This window comes from Myotis yumanensis, unplaced genomic scaffold, assembly GCF_028538775.1.
Source record: "Myotis yumanensis isolate MYYU_CA2020_CCGP unplaced genomic scaffold, mMyoYum1.0.hap1 SCAF_9, whole genome shotgun sequence".
Taxonomy (NCBI): domain Eukaryota; kingdom Metazoa; phylum Chordata; class Mammalia; order Chiroptera; family Vespertilionidae; genus Myotis; species Myotis yumanensis.
In genome coordinates, this window is record NW_027223760.1 from 30,885,992 (window position 1) to 30,903,801 (window position 17,810).

General features: G+C 44.4%; 2 protein-coding genes and 1 pseudogene across 10 annotated transcripts in view; all 3 read right to left on the minus strand.

The window, feature by feature from the left end:
- SVOPL (SVOP like) overlaps window positions 1–12,767 on the minus strand; it is a 62,379-nt gene extending 49,612 nt beyond the window's left edge. For 2 of the 7 annotated variants that reach the window (XR_011472652.1, XM_070423993.1), the window contains exons 1-5: window positions 10,573–10,740; window positions 6,346–6,460; window positions 6,078–6,169; window positions 4,765–4,863; window positions 1,805–1,876 (exon numbers count right to left, since the gene is read on the minus strand). Coding sequence is in view for 6 of the 7 variants with exons in the window: in XM_070423993.1 (XP_070280094.1) it covers window positions 1,805–1,876; window positions 4,765–4,863; window positions 6,078–6,169; window positions 6,346–6,427 (345 nt within the window). In the remaining variant the exon portion in view is untranslated. Of the gene's footprint in view, window positions 1–1,804; window positions 1,877–4,764; window positions 4,864–6,077; window positions 6,170–6,340; window positions 6,461–10,572; window positions 10,746–12,717 lie in introns of those variants that run through there. The other 5 variants (XM_070423995.1, XM_070423990.1, XM_070423992.1 and 2 more) reach the window with 4 other exon arrangements.
- Window positions 12,768–13,836: 1,069 nt separating this feature from the next.
- On the minus strand, window positions 13,837–17,179 carry LOC139016236 (elongation factor 1-alpha 1 pseudogene; annotated as a pseudogene).
- Window positions 17,180–17,278: 99 nt separating this feature from the next.
- The window catches only part of ATP6V0A4 (ATPase H+ transporting V0 subunit a4), a 42,369-nt gene continuing 41,837 nt past the window's right edge, over window positions 17,279–17,810 (minus strand). For all 3 annotated transcript variants that reach the window (XM_070423986.1, XM_070423989.1, XM_070423988.1), the window contains one exon: window positions 17,279–17,695. In XM_070423986.1, the coding sequence (XP_070280087.1) occupies window positions 17,602–17,695 (94 nt within the window). In that variant the 3' untranslated portion in view covers window positions 17,279–17,601. The remainder of the gene's footprint in view (window positions 17,696–17,810) is intronic.

Consider the following 17,810-nt stretch of genomic DNA (forward strand, 5'->3'; position numbering starts at 1 on the left):
ATATTCCATTGGAAAGATGTACTATAATACATATAATATAATGCATAAACCTTTCCCCTGTTATTGAATATTGAAGTGATTTCACATTTTCTATAAAAATGAGCTGTGATGATGAAAGTGCATAAATCTTTGCAGTTCTATGATGATCTAAACAGGCTAGATTTCTGGAATGACAACTGTCAGATGAGGAGGATGGGTATTCTCAAGGTTCTTGATCTGCCAAACCAAACTGATGGTCAGAAAAACTATACCAATAGTATGTGAGGGCATCCATACACGTGCAGGTTTCTTAGAGAAAAATTCCTTCTGAATTTCATGTTTGAAATAGACTAGATAAGAAAAAAATTATATCTGGCTTTTGAGGATATAGATGAGTGCTTACAATGCACTGTCTAAATCAGTACCCAGGAGAGAACCACGAGCCTCCTTAAATTCCTCGCGAAGGCACACACCATGGGGACCAGCCTCCACACCTTCTGCAGAACTTCAAAAATTAAAGGCCAATAATTACAGAAAATTGTTCTTTCAATATCCACATAAAAATGCATCTCAAACAGTTCCGAGGCAGATTAATTGTTTCCAGACCCAACCTTATCTTTCCTATACATTCTTTCCAGGGGCACCACGATGACCCAACCTTATCTTTCTGATGCATTCCTTCCATTTGATGTAAAACTGTCAAATACTGAGATGCACGCACCCTAACTGGAGCTCCTGAGGTGCCAAATGTACTTTTGCCTACTTTTCTGCCTCTACAAGCGCCACTCACTTCTCCAAATGTGGAGCAGTTTCAGGCTTCTTGAAGCTTTGCTCTTGGCTATAGCCCTCAATAAGGCCCCAATAATACTCTTTCTCAGGTTTATAGAGATTCACTTTTCCTTTCATTGACACTACGTAATTTTGCTTTTGATAACTCCTGTGACTGAATGCTTTTCAATGTTTCTTAACCATTTGTACTTCTTTTGTAAATGCCCTTCTGTGCTCTTTACATTTTTTTTGAGATATTGGTGGGGGGTTTTGTTGTTGTTGTTGTTGTTGTTGTTGTTGTGTGTTTCAAAAACAAAACAAAAATTATTTAGAAAGTCACAGAGGTAGAAGAAGTGAGCCAGCTGGGCTGCATGGGCTCAGGGAACAAGTTACAGAGGCAAAAGGAGGGCCCTTGAGTTTAGGAAAAAGAGGCAAGGAAAATGCGCCTGGGGCCGGGGGTGCGGAAAGGCGCGGGTGTGCTCCTTAGAGAGAGCCCCCGAGACACTTGTGTTTTCATATAAATTGTAAGAGTTGATGATATTTGTTTTGTGTACTTCCAAGCATACAGCCAAGTCTGTTACTGCTTTGCTTTGGGGCATCTCCCGTTGAGTTTATGCTTTGAGAGGCATCCCCCATGAGAAAACCGACAAGAAAAGAAGAGAGACCTGGGTTTGTAATCAGAAGACATAGATTTGTCTTGATGTTCAATCCAGTATGTGTGTGACCATAAGTAAGTGGGTCAGTTTCAAAGTTAACTAACGTGAAGCTGCTATGTTTCTCTGTGCAGATTCCACATTCTAACATGTTCTCCCTATGCACATCCACCAACTCCCTACCTGGTCCATAGGGACCTAGTACAGGGCCAGATGCCTCAGGAAAGATGAGCAAGTGAGAAGATAGGCCTGGAATTCAGGCAAGTGATGTCAGAGGAGGGCATTTCTGCACTTTCTATCTTGGGTATTGATGGAGAAATGTCCGCTAAAGAGAAGCAGTGGTGACATGGCCACAAAACAACACACAGAAGAAATTTGCAAATCACCTTTCAAGGCCAACCTACCTTCCAGCGGCCATATCTGTCAGCCAGGAGGCCAAAGAGGATGCTGAAGACCATGTAGCCAAAAAACACCATCTGGAGAGGGTGGTGGGGGGATGGTGAGAAAAAATTATTCTCGAAGCAGAGTTGTGATGACCTGCTAATTCAATGCATTAAGCGTGCATCCACCTCAATTCCAAGTAGACTAGAACTATGCACGGGGCAGAGTGAAGAACAGGTTTTCACGAAGACCTCCCCTGACTCCTGTTGAACCTGTTCAGGGCTTTGAGGCTGATGCTTCTCCTTGGCTGATCTCACACCTGGAAACACTGCCACCAGGTGGAAACAGGTGGGAAGAACAGGTAACTGCTTTCCCTTCGATCCAAGATGATCTCATTGGCCCTACTCAACTCAGATGTATAATTGTGAATTTCCATAGTAATAACTTAAAAAAAACTCCATTCATGCTCCAATTCTACACAGAGTTGAGACTTCTAGAAGCAGTCTCCTTTATGTATTATAGATACACATAAACTTTTAACAAACACCAAACCAACCACTCATTTAGAAATACTCTTCAAATCGAATACAAACCTACCTCTTTTCCTTACTTGTTCTCACAATGACTTTCCCTAAAGAAAACTCAAGAACCTGGATATAATACCAGCGTTTTAACTCAGCCTGAGTTCTAAACGAATGTCTATGCCTTTGGCAGCTCCAAGCTTCACCTCTTTGCCTTCTAATAAGATTGCTGGCTGGCTGCTTCCAGGGTAACCAAAGGAAAGGTGGGAGCTGGCATTTTTAACACTTTTCCCACGAAGATCTGTGTCTCTCTGCTGCTTGCATTGCTTTCTCTTTCTCTCTCTTCCTTACTCTTCCTAAGGAAGACTCGGATGCTTTTCTTCCACAGAAAACCATTGAAAACAACAACATCGGATCTATTCTTGAATGACAAAAGCCTTGCATTTCCTCTGTGCACTGTCCTTTCTGGGAAGAGATGGGGGTGGGGGGCTGTTTTCTAAGTGCCAGGCCTGGGACACTGCCTCGCCGCAGAGCGATCTAACCAGTCCTCTGCAAAATGGTACAAACAGGACACGGGGATATACTTTGCATAAATCTAGATTCATTCAATATAAAGGGCTCTTTTATCCTGGAATGATTTTATTTCTGATTGTTGGCAATAAATAACGTGCCCTTCTGTTTTTGAAAGATGGTGCTTGTCGATGGCAAGCTTTTCTGCTTCTTTCTCTTCTTCTTCTAATTGAAAGGGCGAGGGCTATGCCCTCCATCTTGCCTGTATCCTCCATGTTGGGGCCACGTGCGGCCTTCTTCCCGGAAGCCCAGGCCTCTGCTGGCCACGCCCGGGATTTTAAACTAACCAATGACAATCAAGGGAAGTGCGCGCCATAGATATGACCACATCCTGTGTAACAGGACCCGGCTTGCGCCTGGCCAATCGGCAGAGCACAGTCCTTTCTCCTCCCCTTACTCCGACCCCCCCCATATAACCGGTCTCTGGGCGGGGTTCGCTCTCTTGGCCACTTGGCTAGCCGATGTGTCGGTGAGTCTGGTGGATGGAGAGCTCAAGCTAGCTTGAAATACAGATTCTTATGCTTTTGCATCGGATTGGATGGCTCCCTGATGTGGTTTCTTGGGAATCTTGAAATCTGGGCATAACACTAATGACCTTACTTGCCCAATACACATATGTTCTAATGTCAGCCACTCCATTTAAGAAATGCATTCTGTCAGCTGGTGAATCCCAAATTTTGGGTTCCCCTGAAATTAAGTTCCTACAGCCATGCACCGCTTAGCGATGAGTATACTCTGAGAAATGCGTTGTCTGGTGATTTCATCATCATGCTGGCATCATAGAGTGCACTCACATAAATCCCGATGGTATGCCTACCACACAGCTGGGCTCTATGGTATAGCCCAGTGGTCAGCAAACCGCGGCTCGCGAGCCACATGCGGTTCTTTGCCCCTTGAGTGTGGCTCTTCCACAAAATACCGACTTCTGCACATGGGCCACGAAGGTTCAATCGCACTGTACGTGCGCACCCGCACGTGGTATTTTGTGGAAGAGCCACACTCAAGGGGCCAAAGAGCTGCATGTGGCTTGCGAGCCGCGGTTTGCCGACCACGGGTATAGCCTATTGTTCCTAGGCAGCAAGCCTCTACAGCAGTGGTTCTCGACCTTGGCTGCACATTAGAACCACCTGGGAATCTTTTTAAAATCCTGATTTCTGGGCCTCATCCTCCGGAAATTCTGTTTCTTTGTTACTAATGTTGTGGCCCCACCCCATAACAAAGAAACAGAATTTCCGGAGGATGAGGCCCAGAAATCGGGATTTTAAAAAGATTCCCAGGTGATTCTAAGGTGCAGCCAAGGTCGAGAACCACTGGATTACAGCCTGTTACTGTACAAACAACACAAGATTAAGTTAACCTTATGGGAATGTGATGCAATCAAGAGACATGGTAAACATGAGATGGATGAAGCTACTGCCAGCGTAATACGTGTACTGTTTTATAGCAAACTTGACTCCACTTTGCAGCAGTATTTGGTGTGAAACTCATAAAGCTATTCATATGGTCTTTGAGAAAAGTTGAGTGTATAACACAAACAATTCAATTTGGTGATTGGTTAAGTCACTATGGTCACACTAAGTAGCCTCTTAGTGTTCTGAACTAATAGTTAAAGCATATCTAACCCATGGCTTAAGAGTTACCTTCTCTGATTTGCATTCATCTCTTTTGGGCTTTTGTTAGGAGCTGGAAAATAAGCAATTCAAAGTTATGCTCCCCAGGGTGGGGAAAAACGGGAAGAAAGGCCTCAAATGCTGGTTGGAGCCTGCAGACTTTGAAAGCCAACAGACTAGGGGTGGGGTACCCTTTGAGTCTCGCCCTGTGGGATGGGGAAGGGGCGTGGAAGCCCTGGTCTCCAGGTGGCTCATTTGCAGCTCAGGAAGCAGGTCACTCACCGTGGTCACTAACGCCACCTGCCAATTCTCCAGCTGCCATTCACAGCGGATGACGGGAGACACAACCGCTATTAACATGATCTCCATGGCCTCGGCAATCTTAAGAAAAAGGAGGAAAAATGCTGTGTCCGAGTGCCAGCCTGTCACCACTTCTCCCCACGCCTGCCTTCCACCACCCTTTAGTCCTCCTCTTCCCTCCCCTCCCCCATTTAGGGAGCACCTATTGGGTACACCCTTAGCACTACTTGAACATTTTGAAGTGTCCCCGGATTTATCGCTCATATTGACTTGTGATGCTGGGGATGCGTGCATTTGCACTGTATCTGAGGGTGTTGTGCGGAGGCCGGTCACGTAGCTAGTGGCTCACCCCGCCATCCACTTCGACCTAGCTTTGTTGTTTTATACTCATCCTCGTGGAGATCTCAGGACATGCCCCTGGCAAATGGATTTTTAAAATAGTCCCTTTCTCAAGAAGTTGGGATGGGGCGACAAGGTCATGAAAGCCAGACAACAATAAAGGAACAAGTACAAACAATACGAGTTCATCATCAGGAAAGAATGTCTTCTTAGCAAACAGTATGTGCTGCTAAATATTCCTTTCTTTCTTTTTTTTTTTTTTTTGTTAACCCTCACTTGAGGATACTTTTCCCAATTGATTTTTAGAGACAGTGGAAGGAAGGGAGAGAGAAAGAAAGAAAAAGAGAGAGAGAGAGAGAGAGAGAGAGAGAGAGAGAGAGAGAGATGTGAGAGAGAAACATTGATGGACTGCCTTCCACACACACCCTGACTGGGGCCAGGGGTGAACTTGCAACCCAGGTACATGCCCTTGACCAGGAATCAAACCCGAGATCCTTCTGTGCGTGGGTCGACACTCTAACCACTGAGCCACCGGCTAAGGCCTAAATACTCCTTTCAACAGAAAGGTTAATTATCATCCTCTGTCCATATCTTGCTATCCATTACGGGGTGAGTGTATCTCCCAGGGAAATGAAGTGGATGCTGGAAAAGAATTGATAGAATAAATAGAAATAGAGCAAAGAAATCCAGCTCAGAATAATGAAGAAGAAAGTCACAGATAGTTCTGAGGTTTTGTACCTGGAGGAAGGGATGAAAATGACATCATTAAAAGGGAAAAGGGTATCAAGTGGGGATCAGGGGGAAATGAATTGTTGGGGACATGTTCGCCTCACAAACTCCCTGCCCCCCTCACATCCGCCCAAGTGGACCGCCCTGCGCTGAGGTCAGTTCAAGACTCTATGTGTCCCACAAGGAAATAGCTCAGGAGACTCAAACGGTCTCCAAGCCGCACTCACCCCAGTGCTGCCCATGATGAGGAACAGGGCAATGTGGAAGCGCCCGAATCCGATGGTCTCCACGGCATCTTCCACGGTGAAGGTCTTGGGCTCTAACGAGGAAAAGCAAAGTGAAAAGAACAGCCTGTGTGGGTAGGAAATGTGTGTGGACTATTGCTCACCCCAGAGATGTTGGGAAACCAATTCCTGTTATAAAAACTAGTAAATCCGGGGGGAGGGGGTGGAATTAAGCAGCAGCTTGAGGTCAGAGACTTCTAGATCACCTGACCTTTCGGCTGTGGCTCTGGGGCTCCCAGGCTCAACCTCCGAAGGCTGAGGACGGTGACCGGCTCCGCCCGCTTGGTTGGCATCTTCTAATGGTTCCAGTTTCCCACACGGCTTCCCTGATGGAACCAGGAGAGGGGACACGGAATGAGCTGTAGCTGAGAACATATTTTTCTTCAATCTTCACAGAAAATCTGTGAAGTGGGTCTTACATATTAATGCATCTGAAACACAGAGAGGTTAAATGGCCACATGAGATCATTGGGCCCCAGAGGCTAGCCATCCGCCCTGCGTGGGGCCAGGTGAGCTCTGGACAATCTGACCAGTAGCCTCTGAGTGGGAGTGGAGTGGGTTTCACTACAGAGAAGTAATCTCCATGCCAGGTCTTTCCATTCCCATGGGGCCTGTCTACACAGTGTAACCATATGTCACAGTGCGCGTTCTTGTGTATTATTCTTACTTGTTACTGACAAAGCCATGGAGCTCTTCTTTTCATTCCCCCTTTCTGTATTTAATCCTGAAAAAGGATTCTTAATCCCCCAAACCAAAAGAAAAATAAACCAAAGAGAGCTGAGGAGCAAGTTAGTAAAATATTTTCCAAATGACTTTAAGATACAGTCGTTTAGCCCTAACTGGTTTGGCTCAGTGGATAGAGCGTCAGCCCGCAGACTGAAGGGTCCCAGGTTCGATTCCGGTCAAGGGCATGTACCTTGGTTGCAGGCACATCCCCAGTAGGGGGTGTGCAGGAGGCAGCTGATTAATGTTTCTCTCTCATCGATGTTTCTAAGTCTCTATCCCTATCCCTTCCTCTCTGTAAAAAATCAATAAAGTATGTATTTTTTTTAAAATGATACAGTTGTTTAACTCTACACCCCTAGTGGGATCCACAGAACTCCTAATCTGGTCTCAGTAATTATATTGTGAGTAATAACACTGGCATCATTATTTTGATGCCAGCACATATAAGAGGCTCATTTTACCATCCTCTGCTTTCCAAGAAGTGTAACAGTTTTTCAAAATAAATTGTTCACAAAAGGAGGTTCTGAGATTCTTCAATCACTCTTCAGACCCCTGGTGAGTAGCAGTCGGGACGCAGGCAGCCCATCAAGTCCTTAATGTTGGCAAGAACCAGCACGGCATGTGTCGCGTGGGCCCCTGTGGGGACTTGGGAGCGTCTGACATGCTCCGCGCCCTGAGGAGTTTTTCTTCCAGCTGGGGACCCCGCAGACACACATAAAAGCAACTATACCGCAAGGTAGACATCCTTTGTTTTCTTAAAACGTTGTCACAGTGACAGATAGATCAATAATGCTCAGAAATAAGTCCTGGAAATCCCCTTCCCAAGAGACACCATGAAAAGCATGAAAAGTTATTATTTCACAGAGCGGGGAAAGTAAACATAATTGGCCTCTCAGCCCATCTGGAAGCCCGAAAGACATGAAGACAGACTGTTCTAGAAACTACCCTTGTTTCCTTCCAGACATTGTCCCAACACCCTTTGGAGGGGTGCGGTTTTTTGGGGGGGGGGGTGTACATTTATTAAAGCGGGAACAGTGCAACAGGAAGGGCTGAGGACAGAGAGCCCAGGAGGGGCTGCTCTGGCTCATGGGGAGTCAGAGAAAAGGGGCCTAGGGGCAGGTTCAGGGGGTGAGCCTGGGACAAGCTGCTGTTGCAAGTCTCTGGGGGTCCCTTAGAGTTTAGAGCAGTGGTTCTCAACCTGTGGGTCGCGACCCCTTTGGCGGTCGAACGACCCTTTCACAGGGGTCGCCTAAGACCATCCTGCATATCAGATATTTACATTACGATTCATAACAGTAGCAAGATTACAGTTATAAAGTAGCAACGAAAATAATTTTATGGTTGGGTCACAACATGAGGAACTGTATTTAAAGGGCCAGAAGGTTGAGACCCACTGGTTTAGAGTTATGTGCCTGAGGGGGAAGGAGGGGGAAGGAGAAGGCATGGGCACGTGCTTCAGGGTGGGAGAGCCCACCTGGAGGGTGTTCTTTATCTGTAACGTTTAAATCCTGTGGACTGAGGGCCTCTTTGGTTATAAAGAGGCCCTTAGTACACATTAAACATCGACTGACTGCATATCACGTTTGCAAAGATGGGAAGATGAACCACAGATTCCTGCAATCAAAATATGAAAACAAGACCATGCGGTGAGATTTAAATAGTGGCGATACCTTGTGGCTGTACTAAATATCATTAAATTATACACTACAAATGGTGAATATTATTGTATACAAATTATATAATTTTTTTTCTCTGAAAATAGTCATTTAAATCATGGCAGCAGACTTAAAAACCAAAAGGGACTCTTGCCATTTATAGTGTTAAAGAATGAAACAATGTAGTTGGGTGGGAAAATATTTTTTTTAAGTTCATCTTAAGTTCAGTGACAACTAAATGCTCAACAGCAAGTTCAGTCTTCACTCAACATATAACTCTTCTACCAGCCAAGTTTTATGCCTTCTCATAGCAATGTAAACACGTTTTACAATTTTAACATTCATAAAGGCTTACGTTTGAGTAATAAGACAATGTGCAGCAAGTCTCCTTGCTCTTTGTATTAAGCGGCAAGAAAAGAAACCCAGGAAATCTGCCACTTACTATTGAGCAGAACAAGCTTTAATTTGAGGTGTGTTTTAACCTGATTAGGTAGCCCCATGGGTCCTAAATATCCTACTTACTTCTCCTATCAGCAAAGAGAAGTGATTTCTCTCAGATGGCCTGGCAAAGGCGTTACATCCAAGATAATGACATTAAGGTTCTCTTAATTAAAGCTGATCCCATAAAAAACAATAAAAATAAAATAAAGCTGATCCCGTAAAGGGAGATTTACAGTTGTGATTTCAGATACACACACACACACACACACACACACACATCCAGAGGCCAAATCACAAAGAGTCATTTATTTTATACTGAGAAGTTTCCAAAAGTAACCAGGTTTGCTACAAATATTAGGAGATGATATTAGGCAATACACAAACAAACTTTTAAAAGTTTTAATAGTTGTCTATGTAAGAAGTATCCAAATCTGGAAAGCATTTTTATGAGTTTATTTGAGCCCAAACTGGCAATTGCCGGGAAGCAAGACCTCAAATGCTGCTGAGAATGACAGGATTTTGTTGTTTGTTTGTTCTCTATTTCAGTTTCATGTTTTATTGAATTTATTGGTCTGACACTGGTTAACAACATTATACAGGTTCCAGTGCATACTGCCACCACACATCATCTGTACACTCATGTTTTTCTTTGTTTGTTTTTTTAATATTTTTCTTTTTTTTGTTCTTATTTGTTTTTCTTTTATTCTTTTCTCCAGTAAATGTTGGTAGTAGCCAGCCAGTGTGGCTCAGTGGTTGAACCAGGAGATCACAGTTGGATTCCCAGTCAGGGCACATACCCGGGTTGTGAGCTCGATCCCCAGTAGGGGGCGTGCAGGAGGCAGCCAATCAATGATTCTCATCATTGATGTTTCTATTTCTCTCTCCCTTTCACTTCCTCTTTGAAATAAATATTTTTTTAAATGTTTGTGGTAGATATAAACCACAAATTACAATAAAAAATAAGATCCTAATAAATTAATGGCCAAATTATATGAACAGGCAATTCACAAGAGGATATATAAATTATAAACAAAACTGGAAGACTGTCCACTTTCTGTAGTAACTGACCATTATAGTAACAAAAACCTTTAGTGACCATTCTATAACTGCTAAGTTAGCAAACACAGAAAAGACAGAGGGAGGGCAGGGGAGGAGGAAGGGAAGAAAGGAAGGAGGGAGGGAGGGAGAGACGGAGAGAAGGATTGCAGGAGGGAGGGAGAGAGGCAGGAAAGCAGCAGCCACGGTGAGACAGATTAAACTGGTTCCATTTCTCTTTCCATTTCTTCACCTGGAAATAAAAGTAGTCCCAGCTTCCTGTGGGAGAAGCAGCCAGCTGCCTTCCAGTAACAAGCCTTCCTTATACCTGGTGGATGGGTGGCCACGGAGCGGCAGGTGGTTGTTGGAGGGGCGGCACTTCTGAGGAAGCCCTATTCGCCCCCCTCTCCCTCCCCCTCCTCCTCCTGCCTTTTTCCAGCCCCTGGAGACCTGATGGCTGATGCCTCAGCAGGCGTCTCGGGTCCTGATATGAACGTGAGGATGGACAGGTGGGGCAGAGCGTAGTGAGAAAGAGCCCGGGACCTGGTGAGGCGGGCTCCCCCACGCCTTGGTCTACTTACCTCCCGACGGCTTCTAGGCTTCTACGTGGGAAAGAAAAGAAAGCTCTCTCTTGCCTAAGACCCCGTTATTTCTGGTCGCTATTACTTGCAGTTGCGTTCAAAAATTTTTTTAGGCTGGTCAAGTGAAGCCGTGGGAGGAACAAGGACAGCTGTGACCAACTGGCTGTGATGAATGATAAACACTGCACTCCAGCAGTCAGTTGTGTGCAATTCTTAACTGACAAACTGCCTCAAGTCTGAAATGAGGATTAAATGAGACGATGTTTGTATAATGTGGCACAGTGCCCACTGCAACATAAGCTCTCACGGCTGTTCGTATCGTTTCTCATCTCGGAATGAAGGTATCAACTAAGCTTCTAAAACTTCCCTATAACTATAAATCAAACACACTCAGCATTAGTTCTTATCCACGTAGTTAGCAAACGTATATTGCTCCGAAGGCATTCATTGCTAATATTCTGCGAACGTGAGAACGCCTTGGGCTCAAATGCAAAACCACCTAAAAGTAACCACCAGTTACTTGTCTTCTGAAATAGGTCGCTCTTATTTCAAGGGTAAACGGAAGTGTATTAAGAAACCCGCCCAGGTGCTATGTGCCTATTGGAAAATACGACCTCGAAACCTCTCCAACTACAATATAACACTGATAGTCGCCCAAACCAGTCGCCTCAGCTTCCTTGTGAAAGGCACTCCTACACAATGGATGACTTCACACTAAAAATACCTCTATTGTTCCATATCGCTTTACATGTATAATTAGCGTATTTTAGAGAAAGAAAAACCTTCCACACCTCCGTTTGGAATGGCCTCCTTGATGTGGGGGTGAGGTGGGGTGCAGAAAAGGGGTGGCAGTGATGTGTGACTCACTCAAACTCTACTCAGAGGAGCAAACCTGGCCCTTGCCCAGCCACCGACAGTGTTCAGTGTCAGCGGTTGTAACATCCATCTTTCTAATGCCCAGCCCTTGAAGATGGTCAAGGTCGATAGGTTCCCAATGTCAGGTGAGGCTGCCAAGGGATGGAAGAAACAAGTTACCAGCCACAGAGAAAGCTCTGTTCCTGCCTATGAGGCTATGCGGGGTCTTCAACAACAGGATTCCTTCGGGGGGGCATGTTGGTGGGGGGTGCAGAGGTGTGGATGGATTGTCAGGATTTGGGCATTTACATCTGTGCATTGTAAAGGGGCTTACATGCCAGATCATTCAGAGGACACTCACACACTAACTTAGCAGGCATGGAAAGTATTCGCTTAGTATTTTCTAAAGGTTCAGCCAAAAGTTTCATAAAGAGATGTTTTCATAAAGAGGAAGATAACATGTTTCAGACAGATGGAGATGAGGCACGTTCCTGAGAGACAGAGTTTATCAGCTCAATTTTGAAATAAAATGTTGGGGAAACTGAGTTGGTATCTTCTATTGTTTGGCTCCCTAAGTCATTCTAAATCCCTTCTAACCTAGGAAGAGCATGGATGGATGGATGAATGGATGGATGATCAAACCAATTCGGGAAAATAGGGAATAACATGGGGAAGGATGCTTCACAGTCCTATCAGTTCCTTAAAAACTACAATGGGAAAATTACCCATGGCCTACCTTCAAAAAAATAAAGAACTGACACCCAGCTGGTGTGGCTCAGTGGTTGAGTGTCGACCTATGAACCAGGAGGTGATGGTTCAATTCTTTGTCAGGGTACATGCCCAGGTTGCAGGCTCAATCCCCAGTGGGGGGTGTGCAGGAGGCAGCCAATCAGTGATTCTCTCTCATCATTGATGTTTTTATCCCTCTCTCCCTCTCCCTTCCTCTCTGAAATCAATTAAAATATATATTTTTAAAAACTTACCTATTGGGGATTTACTCTGAAACTCAAAGTCTTAGATGGAGCTCAAGCTTCATCAAAATAAATTCTAGGTGACCAGCAGGCATTTTATTCTACTCCATTTTAGCCAGAAATAATTGGGCCACTGTAGAATTTTTTAAACTGAACTTGTGTGTGTCTGTGTGTGTGATGAAATTTGTTTTGCAATGTCAATAAGAAGAAAGTCTCAAACTCCATTTGCCTTCAGCCAGCCACTTGCGGTCCAACCCTCCCCCCACCCCAAACCAGGAGAAATCAATCCAGATCCATGTTGCCCATTGGAGTTTCTTACCTCGGTATATTTCTTTCCAGTCTGGGGCTTGTTTGCTTCCCCTTCACAGCAGCCAAATCCCACCTAGAAGTTGCACCACTGGTGGCTTCTGGACTTACTTTCCCAAGAAACCTGGCGCCCAGGTCTTCTCCTTCCCGTTCAGCTCAGTTCTGTGAACAGGATTATTTAAGAAACCACCTTGCATCCTGGACAAGTGAGTGACATCCAGGTCACACCCCCTTCTCAGTCAGCCCTTCACCTGATCCCTTTATAAAGGGGAAATTACATCTCTAATGGAAACAGAAAGAGGCTGCCAGGCTTGGGAGGATACTAATATGTTGTTCTCAGGAAGGCTGGGGGCATTTCTGAAAGAGCAGGGGTCTAGGCCAGGTGCAGAAGGAAGTTCTGCGTTTTCCAACCTTCACTTGCAGCCATCATTGTTTAGGATTAGAGGGCAAAAGGCTGGTTGGTGACCCCTCTAAGCAGAGCATAGTTTTAGACGGTTGTGGAGAAGGGCAGTAAGGAGCTGAGGACCTTGAACCTGTCCAGTGACCTTGACAACATGGGATCGCTACTGAACTTCATGCCTGGTCCATGCCCAGTGCTTTATAACCCTCTTCACAGCCCAGAGGTGGAGATCACTTTGGCCATAAGGGGACAACTCCACATCCTGCCTGAGGGCACACACAAGAAACTACCAGAGATGGAACTCAAGGATACACATCTTTTGATTACAACTGTCATTCTTGGGCTCAGTCTGTTTTCATCATTAAGTGAATATTTGCTGAGCATCTAATTGTGCCTTAAGTTGTGCTGGATGGGTCATGCATGACCTTGATATGGAAGGTGACAGAGAAGCCCCCTGGGGTATGAGCAATGACACTTCCATAAGCACCAGGCAACCCAATACACGGAGGGGCAGGTGGGGTTGAAAAAAAGAGACCTGTCCAAAGGACTCTTACATTTTGTCAGGTCTCCTGGAATCTTATTTAGATCTAGATACTAAGTGGAAGTGCTTCGTAAATTGTAAATAGACTTCATTCTACCAGGATAGTTACCAAAGACATTATAATTAACCTGGATAAAGGTCATTCAAACTAAAGAGTTAATGAAACAATCTTTTTTAAAAATTAAATTTATTAGGGCAACACTGGTTAATAACATTTTTAGGTGTAAAATTCCATAATATATCATCTGTATATTGCATGTATGCTCACCCTGCCCCAAAGTATATTTACATCCCATTACATGTTTACCCCTTCACCCTCTTCATCCTTCCCCACTTCTACCCCCTACCCCGCTGGTACCACCATACTGTTGTCTGTTCCCATAAGTTTGTTCATTCATTGCTGTTTTATATCCCACATGAGTGAAATCATGTGGTTCTCGTCCTTTACCATCTGACTTATTTCACTTAGCATGATACTCTCAAGATCCATTCATGCTGCCACAATAGCAGTACTTCATCATTTTTCACGGCTGAGTAGTATTTCATTGCACATATGTGCCACATCTTTATCCGATCATCCATTGAAGGGCACTTTAGTTGTTTCCATGTCTTGGCCACTGTGAATAATGCTGCAGTGAACACAGGGGTGCATACATCTTTGGGAATAAATGTTTTCAAATTTTGGGGGTAGATACCCAGATGAGGGATTGCTGGGCCATGTGATAGCTCTATTCTTAATTTTTTGAGGAACCTCCATAGTGTGTTCCATAGAGGCTGCATCAACTTAAATTCCCCTTAGCAGTGGACAAGGGTTCCCTTTTCTCCACATTCTCTCCAACATATTTCTCGTCTTATTGATGATAGCCCTTCTAACAGGTATGAGCTCATTGTGGTTTTGATTTGCATTTCCCTTATAACTAGTGAAGGTGAGCATCTTTTCATATATCTGTTGGCCATCTATATGTCTTCTTGGGGAAAGTGTCTATTCAGGTCCTCTGCCCTTTTTTTAATTCGATTGTTTGTTTTTGTTGAGTTGTATGCATTTTTTTGTGTGTTTTTTTCTCATTAAACTTTGTTATTTTAATGGGTCTCAAAATTCCGTGACAGATTTTTGGTCATGTTGTTTCCATTAAAAAGTACTGATTTAAAAAACTAACTTAAAAACTGCCACACACACAAAAGAACCAAATGGTCCACAAAACATTCTCCTTTCCTTCTGAAGGTTTCACGATGCATTGTAATCATTAACCAGTCTTTTACTATTAAACTTAAATGGCCAATTGAGACACACAGTTCTGAGACCATTCTTCCACCACTGATTGAGACTGGGGTGGCAAGTGTTGGAGGTAATATTCACTTAGCTTCTGAGCTTTCTGGTCAGACCTGGTGACTTTGCCAGCTCCAGCTGCCTTTTCGTCCACTGCTTTGATGACACCCACAGCAACTGTCTGTCTTATGTCACAAACAGCCAAACGGCCCAGAGGAGGGTAGTCAGAGTTCTCAACACACATGGGCTTGCCAGGAGTCATATCAACAATGGCAGCCTCACCAGATTTCAAAACTTAGGGCCATCTTCCAGCTTTTTCCCAGAACAATGATCCATCTTCTCCCTCAGCTCAGCAAATTTGCAAGCGATGTGAGCTGTGTGACCATCCAGCACAGATGCATAGCCAGCACTGATCTGGCTTGGGTGGCTCAGGGTAATCACCTGAGCTGTGAAGCCAGCTGCTTCCATTGGTGGGTCATTTTTGCTGTCTCCAGCCACATGGCCACGGTGAACATCTTTGACAGACACGTTCTTGACATTGAAGCCCACGTTGTCCCCAGGAAGAACTTCACTCAAAGCTTCATGGTGCATTTCAACAGGCTTCACTTCAGTGTAACGTTGACTGGAGCAAAGGTGACCACCATGCCAAGCGTGAGAACACCAGTCTCCACTCAGCCCACAGGGGCAGGACCCATACCACCAATTCTGTAGACATCCTGGAGGGACAGACGCAGAGGCTTGTCAGTTGGACGAGTTGGTGGCAGGATGCAATCCAGAGCTTCAAGCAGTGTGGTTCCTCTGGCATTGCCATCCTTACAGGTGACCTTCCATTCCTTGAACCAAGGCATGTTAGCACTTGGCTCCAGCATGTTGTCACCATTCCAACCAGATATTGGCACAAATGCTACTGTGTCAGGGTTGTAGCCAATTTTCTTAATGTAGGTGCTGACTTCTTTAACAATTTCTCCGTATTTTTTCTGGCCGTAGGGTAGCTCAGTGGAATCCATTTTGTTAACACCAACCATCAGCTATTTCACACCCAGTGTGTAGGCCAGAAGGGCACTCACGGGTCTGTCCATTCTTGGAGATGCCTGCTTCAAATTCACCAACATCAGCAGCAACAATGAGGTTGCACGGTCAGCCTGAGATGTGTCTGTAATCATGTTTTTGATGAAGTCTCTGTGCTCTGGGGCATCAATGATGGTCACATAATACTTGCTGGTCTCAAATTTCCACAGAGAGATCTCAATGGTGATATCTTGCTCCTGTTCAGCTTGCAGTTTATCCAAGACCCAGGCATACTTGAAAGAGCCCTTCCCCATCTCAGCAGCCTCCTTCTCAAATTTCTCGATGGTTCTTTTGTCGATGCCACCACATTTGTAGATCAGATGGCCAGTAGTGGTAGACTTGCCAGAATCTACGTGTCCAATGACAACGATGTTAATGTGAGTCTTTCCCTTTCCCATCTTGGGTTTGAGTTAATGGTGGTTTTCACAACACCTGTTTTGGCAGCAAACCTGCTACGAAAAAGCTGTATGCATTTTTTTAATACATTTTAGTCCCTTATTGGAGATATTACAAATATCATTTCCTATTTGGTTGGTTGCCTTTTTGTTTTGTTGATGGTTTCTTTTGCTGTGCAGAAGCTTTTTAGTTTGATGGAACCCCATTCATATATTTTTGCTTTTACTTCTCTGGCCTTTGGGGTCAAGTTCACAAAAAACCCTCTGAGACCAAGGTCCGTACATTTAGTACCTATATGTTCTGAAACAATGCATTCCATTGTTTCAGTTCTTATATTTAAGCCTTTAATTCATGTTGAGTTAATTTTTGTGTATGGTGTCAGCAGTCTAGGTCCATTCTTTTGCATGTGGCTTTCCAGTTTTCCCAGATGATTTCCTTTCTCCATTGCATGTTTTTGGTTCCTTGTCACTTCTGTTCTATTAGTCTGTGTGTCTATTTGGAACAATCTTATTCTACACCTGGCCCTTGAGTTTGTCCAAGCCTACAAATCACTTTCTCCAGTTACTCCAGCATAATGTGCTCTCAGAGCAAACAAAGTTGCTGATGATGTCATGTGGGGTTTAACAAAGCAGAGAGCCACACAGGGCCAGCCCTCCATCAAACACAGAACATTAGCTGTGCTTCCTCACCCAGAGAGAAAAATCTATGAGAAAGTTCCTGATCTTGTGCAGCTTAGCCTCAGACGACGATAAAAGGTGTTTGAGGAAGCAGGAAATGAAGGAATCAAATAATAATCCTTCTTTTGGAGTAGTTTGTATAACTCTATTGTTTAGCTTTGTCCTGAAATTATCGACACTAAATTTTATGAAATAATTTTGAATAAAGACATCTTACGGAAAAAGTGACTGGCCCAGAAGTTTATTTTCTTAAATATAATACTTACAATATGACAAGAAAACATTAATTTAGCAACCCCTCCCCAATTTCTCTATCATTTTAGTATTTGACAATTAAGACCTTACAGGAGGTTGAAATGACTTGCGACGCAGTTCCTCTATAACATGGTGAAGTCGTATCAAATCCCAGGACTTGTAGCTAAATAATACATGGCTTCCTGCCTCTGGTTGGCTAAGAACAATCATTCCATTGGCAGCCTTGCACAGTTGATGTCAAAAACAAGACTGATACAGAAGGTGGTGTCAGCCATCAGCCACGGGACCTGCAGCTACTCCTCGACTGTCCCATCCAGGATGTTTTTAAAGGAGAATGGAGAGAACTTGTACCCAGCCCCGACGTAGAACTTGTTCTGGAACTCCACCCTGTTGTTGGGGGCAAGAAAAGGGGGGGTTAAACACCCACCTCTAGGGGGTAGCTAGATCTAGGAAGCATTTATCAAACCAAGCGCAGAGTCAGGAAGGCGTGGGGGGAGGAACC